This window comes from Barbus barbus (genome assembly GCF_936440315.1).
Source record: "Barbus barbus genome assembly, chromosome: 50".
Classification (NCBI taxonomy): domain Eukaryota; kingdom Metazoa; phylum Chordata; class Actinopteri; order Cypriniformes; family Cyprinidae; genus Barbus; species Barbus barbus.
Window position 1 is genome coordinate 9,838,040 of NC_136728.1, and position 6,146 is coordinate 9,844,185.

General features: G+C 37.7%; 1 protein-coding gene across 1 annotated transcript in view; it reads right to left on the reverse strand.

The window, feature by feature from the left end:
* LOC306868136 (receptor-type tyrosine-protein phosphatase zeta-like) overlaps positions 1-4,783 on the reverse strand; it is a 53,246-nt gene extending 48,463 nt beyond the window's left edge. The window contains exon 1 of the mRNA XM_079414178.1: positions 4,504-4,783. Coding sequence (XP_079270304.1) covers positions 4,504-4,567 — 64 coding nt within the window. The 5' untranslated portion in view covers positions 4,568-4,783. The remainder of the gene's footprint in view (positions 1-4,503) is intronic.
* Positions 4,784-6,146: the final 1,363 nt, after the last annotated feature.

Sequence of the window (6,146 nt, forward strand, 5' to 3'; positions counted from 1 at the left end):
TGAAGTTAAGTAAATGAACTTTTATAACTCTATAAATACACCCAGCAGTGCTCTCATAGGTGTTCGCAATAAAAAAAAACTCAAAGAGGAAAGCCTCTGACACTCAGTTCAAGTTCACTCCTCTCTCCCACACAGACGCACAAAAGTACCCCAACTCGCTCATCCATCCTTTGTGACATGGGAGCACCACCACTGGGACAAATCAGGGGCCCTCCTGAATGTCACACTCACATGCCACATACAATAAGATCCCCCTTCCAGTCCAGACACCCTACTTTGTTGCATGTCCACGAGCACCGGCCGCCTCTTGCCAGCCAGGCACAAACAAATCGAGCAGCTGACAGCATAATTCACTAAGCGGGACTGGCCCAAGGCCATGGACAGAATGGTGCAGAGATTTGGCTCACCACTGAAGCCCCCCTCGCCACCATCCCATCCACCGCCCCGGTCCATTCAGGCTCGGCCCCTCCACTGTCTTGGGAAGGAGAGAAAAGACAGGACTCGGAGGCTCAGTGCATCCCCTCCGCATGCCTGAGTGAATGTGCTTGAGCTTAATACCGAATAATCTGTTCATCAAATGCCCCCGCTGCCGTCGAGGGGAAATCTGCTCCCGTTTTCACAAGCAGATTCGTACAGGGGGTCTGGATGCCAAGCTACCCCAAGTTCCCCCACCAAAGAGCAAAAAAGAAAGAAAAACACAGACAAAAAAGTGCTGGTCACAAACAGATGCTTTAACACTAAGCAAACACAAAGATTACATCAGTTAAAGAAATATCCATAACAATAGCATGACTGCAGGTGAGATAAAAATTTTATACAGTTCTATCAAGTTAATAGTGAATGATTTACATTTCAGGAAAAAATATGGATAGTTATTTTGTCTGTTTTTGCTCCAATAATGAAAACCAATGAAGCCAATGAATGAATAGTTGTTTTGAACAAATTGGTAAATGATTCAATAAATCACTCAAAAATTCAGGAAAAAAATTAGTGCTCTTGAACAAAGAGGTTGACTGAATAATTGAATGTCTCATTTATAAAAACAGTAGTTGAATTACATTACAAATTCTGCCAGTTATTAGTCTCATTTCCTAAACGAATTAGTGTTTTGAATAAATGGGTAACTGATTCAATGACTCTTGAATAAGTCAGTGATCTTGAATGAATTGTTTGACTGGATAATTCAATGACTTAATCTTAAAAACAGTTTCTGAATGAAGATTTATGTACTACTCTATTTATACCATATCTTACTATGATAAAATAGTAAGAAAGTACACTAGTACGCTTTTCTAAATTCAGCCAGTCACTTGTTTGATTTCCTAAATGAACCAGTGTTTTGAATGACTCGGTTGAGTGAATGATTCTGTGACTCACTTGTGAAGACAATCAATAGTTTTTTTCCTGAACGAATCAGTGTTTTTGAATGAATCAGCTGGAAAACCCTGGAAAAGCTGAATGTTTTGTGACTCACTAATAAATCAATTCACTTGTTTCGTTCCTGAAGGATTCGTTGTTTTTGAACAAACTGGATGAGTGAATGATTCAGTGACTCACAAATTAAGAGTGCCACTTGTTTCCTTCCTGAACGAATCAGTGTTTTTGAATGAATCAGTTAAGTGAATGATTATGTGACTCACTCATAAATCGAGTCACTTGTTTCTTTCATGAATAATTCCGTGTTTTTCGAACAAAATGGTTGAGTGAATAATTTTGTGACTCACTCATAAATCATGTTTTGTTTTCAGAATAAATCAGTGTTTTTGAACAAATCATTGGAATGAATGATTCAGTGACTTACACAAAAATTGTCGCCACCTACTGGTGTGATGATATAACCTGTTGAAAAAAAAAATCACTGAATATCCCCTTTGCAAATGTGCAAACTCCCAATCTGTCAGAAATGGCACAAAAAAGGTGAATGAAACAACTTTCCTTTTCTGCTGACATCACTGAGGCCACATAGGCTATTGGATAATGTAGTCAAACAGCTATTTAGTTACCAAACTTGCATTCAGTCTGTAGCTCCCACTTTTCACAAACCAATCAAATCCTGATGTATCAAGTTAAGTTCTTTTCCCCATTAGCTACATCTCCTGTTTCACTCTGGAAGAGACGTGTATTTTAACATTGAAAAAATGGCACACTTCACCTTTAAGCCTAAAATGGTAGTTCTGCTTGGACACACAACTAATTGGAGCATGTAGAGACACACACTGCCACACGTCCCTCACAGGTGGACACACATGAGGCATGTGGCAGGGGAGGGGCTACGTGAACCCCGGACTGACAGCTTTACAGTCCGCAACTACCATCTGTCACAAACCCAAGACCCGACAAACAACACAGGGACTTTCTCAGTGGAAAAACAGAGCAGTGCCAAAAAAGTGTAGAAGGGAAAAAACTTGTTAGCTATAGTACAACACTTGGGAAGACAGATGGTGAGAGAGAGATTTCATTCACTAGCTCGCGTCCTAAAGATTCAGCCCTTCCTTTGTGCCACACATTTCATCACGGCATCATTTAGAACACCAAACTGAAAAGAAGAAAAGTAGTAAGGGATGAAGGAGCAGCTGAGCGCTTTTTTTTTTTTTTTTTAGCAGGTACTGACTTACTATCCCGGTTCACTAGCTGACTTACAAAAGGGCTTTTCCAAGTCCTAAGTAAAATGGCTTTGGCCAGCTCTTAAAGGCTTTGTCTCAGACGGCATCCAAAAGATTAATCCAGGCATATCAGTCGCTCCTTGGCACTTCGTAACAGATAGCAGACAAAATAATGAGCCTAGGATTGAAGTCTGGGTTTGTATAGCATTTGTCACTTTCTACTGAACTGGGCACGGGGACAATTTGAACAATAGTGGCATATGTTAACTTTGAGCCAAGTTACGCTTTTTTCACATAGGGTACTTGCACTGTATAACAAACTAAACTACAAACAGCAATAGCCACATTTTTGTTACAGGCTTAAACTTTTTTCTCTATTTCATTTTTCTTTAACAGTTTAGACCAAGAAGTCATTTTAAAGGTAAGATAAGGTAGATATACCTTAGAAGTGAAGTTATTGTGTTCTTATTGGTTCCAGTATTGTCAGTGGTTTTAGACTAAACTGACACTTATTGGTCTGGATGAATGAAGTTTACTTCTGTTGCTGCTTTGCATTGAATCTGTTTATGTTTTTCTTTTATTTATTATTTTCCTCCTTATAATAGACATTCTTGGATTCAATCCAACAAATTTTCACCTGTTCCAGGTGTTAGCTGCATTGATTAGTATATTAGTAGTTATTAGTGGTTATTAGTAGTAGTAACTAAGCCATTTGCATTACACCATTGGTCATGTGATCTCAACATGACAGTGCCCATAAAGAGGAACCCACTCCATGTAAAATAAAACAGCTTTTTCTTGAAGACCGATATGATTCCTGTCAGCTAATGTGACTAAATGTCACTTAACAGTAAGTATTTGCAAGTATACTTTCCTTTATGTGCAAAACCTTAAATTGCAAAAATTACTGAGTGCACCTTTGAGGCAACAACTGCAAAATTCACTTTGTACAGTGCACTACATACATATTAATATACATATAATACTACAGCAAAAATGAGATGACAGAGATCTGAGTCATAATCCTCATTCTAGAATGTAAGGCCCTCCCTCATAAGCCTACAAAATAACTTAATTGATTTCCCAGTGTAAAAAATACATAAACTAAAAGCTGCCAACATAATAATGGAGCTCAAACAGACTGCAAAATTTTTTTTGTTTTTTAATGTTAAAGTTTTTATTAATTTATTAATTTTTCCTATGTAACGTCCATTTACTTGGGTGAAGGTAGACCACACTAACATATTTAAATCGTTATTTTATTGCACTGTTTTTGTTAATAATTCCTGTTATTTCTATTTAATGCTATTGATTTTTGAATTTCAACTTGATTTTGTTCATCAGTAATTACATTTAAAGCGACAGAAACTGTGAATGAACTTAGCAGCGTTGTGAATTTGGCATCACAAAATTATAAAGAAATTAAAGTTCCCAATTTTAATGGGTTGAAATATTTTACAGTGCAGAAAAATCCATTAATTGAACTGATGATTGTGAATTTAGAGGCTTTATATAACTACAAAGCATATGCTCCGGCAGACTCTCCGTTTAAACGATGTTTCATACTCTCTTGTTCAGTATTGCCTGTCAATACAATACAACGGCAGACAAAAATAAATAAATAGGCCTATTTGAATTGCCACGATGCGACTCATTAGGAAAGAACCACTTGAAACTTTCGGCATACATCACGTTTAGCTAGAAATGCATCATGTTTAAAGTTTAAACCCCAAGTTCAATAGAAATACGCTTGGTGTGTAAACCATAACATCCAGCACTTTACGCATCTGTACAGCATTACAATAACAGCATTATAACACACTACACTCATTTATAAGCACAATAATGAAGTATTTATTCAAAACAGATAAAGTGAAGTAGAGATTTCTGCTTTGCATACCTGTATTACTGAAGAGTGCGATCTGCGCAAGAAATAGTGCACATCTCGTCGCAAGCGCTTCCATTATTCTCTGAATGCGAAGAAATATTGCTGTTAAGCGTAAACAAGGTGAAGACAATCGAGAAGACAGAGGAACACCTCTCCCGAAGAGTCGGAAGGTATCACATTGGTTGGGTAACGGGAGGAGATACCCCCTTTAGCGGTCAGATCCACTTCGCTCTCCGCTGCATGGATGAGCGCGCGTCCGGATGAAGCGCATCGCTTCGCGCACCGTGAGTTCGGCTGGAAGTGCGCGCGCCGCCCACAGACCACCACACACACAAAAAAGTTGGGTAATACTCTCTGTATATATAACGCATCTTAAATGTGCAATATATAAATAGACAGTTTTTTCGGAAATAATTCTAACCACAGACTATAATGCATTAGGTTATAACCACGTGGATGTTAAAATGGTAGCACTTAATTATGCATTTAATAATTATTAATCTTATGAGAACTTCTTACTGCATTATAATACACACAGTAATGCATTATTACTTTCATTGATGATTGTAACCACAGTTTCATATCATAAAATGATCACACCTTTAATATAAGATACTAGGCCTACAATAAAAGTGCCTACTTAAAAATAATATCAATAAATTATTATTAATATATTATCTACAACTCAATAAATAACCTACTAATGTTGAGTAACTTACATTTCAGGCAAAACTTGGCCAGTTAGTTCGTATGGCTATTTCTTCTCTATCAATGAAATTTGTTCCAAATGAATTTCACTGGTCTGGAAGCTTTCTCTGGAGCGGAGAGGAGAGACAGAGGTTTCAAGCTCCACTCCGGGTTTTCCATTTCCATTCCTGAAGAACGCTCCAACTTTCAAAAAACCGCGTCCCCTCTCTGCTCTTACTCCGCGATCCTCACATCTGATTTTGAACGCAGTGGGAACAGACAAGTGGTGTAAGGTGAAAGATATGTGAAATGAAATATGAGAACATTTTTTGTTCAACGGCCAATATATTATTGAAATTTCCCATTCTCTACAGTACAAAAAATATTTTAAATTAATTATTTATATTAAGCAAGAACACATGGACAAAATACAAGAAATTTTTAATTTATATGGGTGAATACAGTAGCCTATATAGCTAGTTGTTACAGTCATATTTAACAAATGTTACATTTAAAAGTAGCATTTTAATTTAAGTGTATTCAACCGTTCTCTGTAATCGCTTTTTACCTAAATAGTGCAATTCTCGAGCCGGTGAGTCGCTGAAATCTGAGCCGGTGAAGGGCTGCTGTTCGCCGGGGGAACTGCGAACTTTAGGCTGCGGCCTCGACTTTCACTCGTAGCTGAAAGATGCCGTGACTGACTCCAGAACCTGCCATAAACAAACAGTACTGAGATTAGAGAACATATTTTAACATCAAATTAAATTAAACTCAGTATTATAACTAAAATCCATTTATGTTATGCAAGGCAAAAGGCGTTCATGACCGTTGCTGACGCAGCTGACTGACATCTCCTCCTTATGTTGCCTTGCGTAAAATAATACAATTTACAGCACCGTAAAGACTTTATAAATGAAATAAAATGCATACAAATGCCCTAAATCGGCGGCGGTGGCACAGTAACTCAG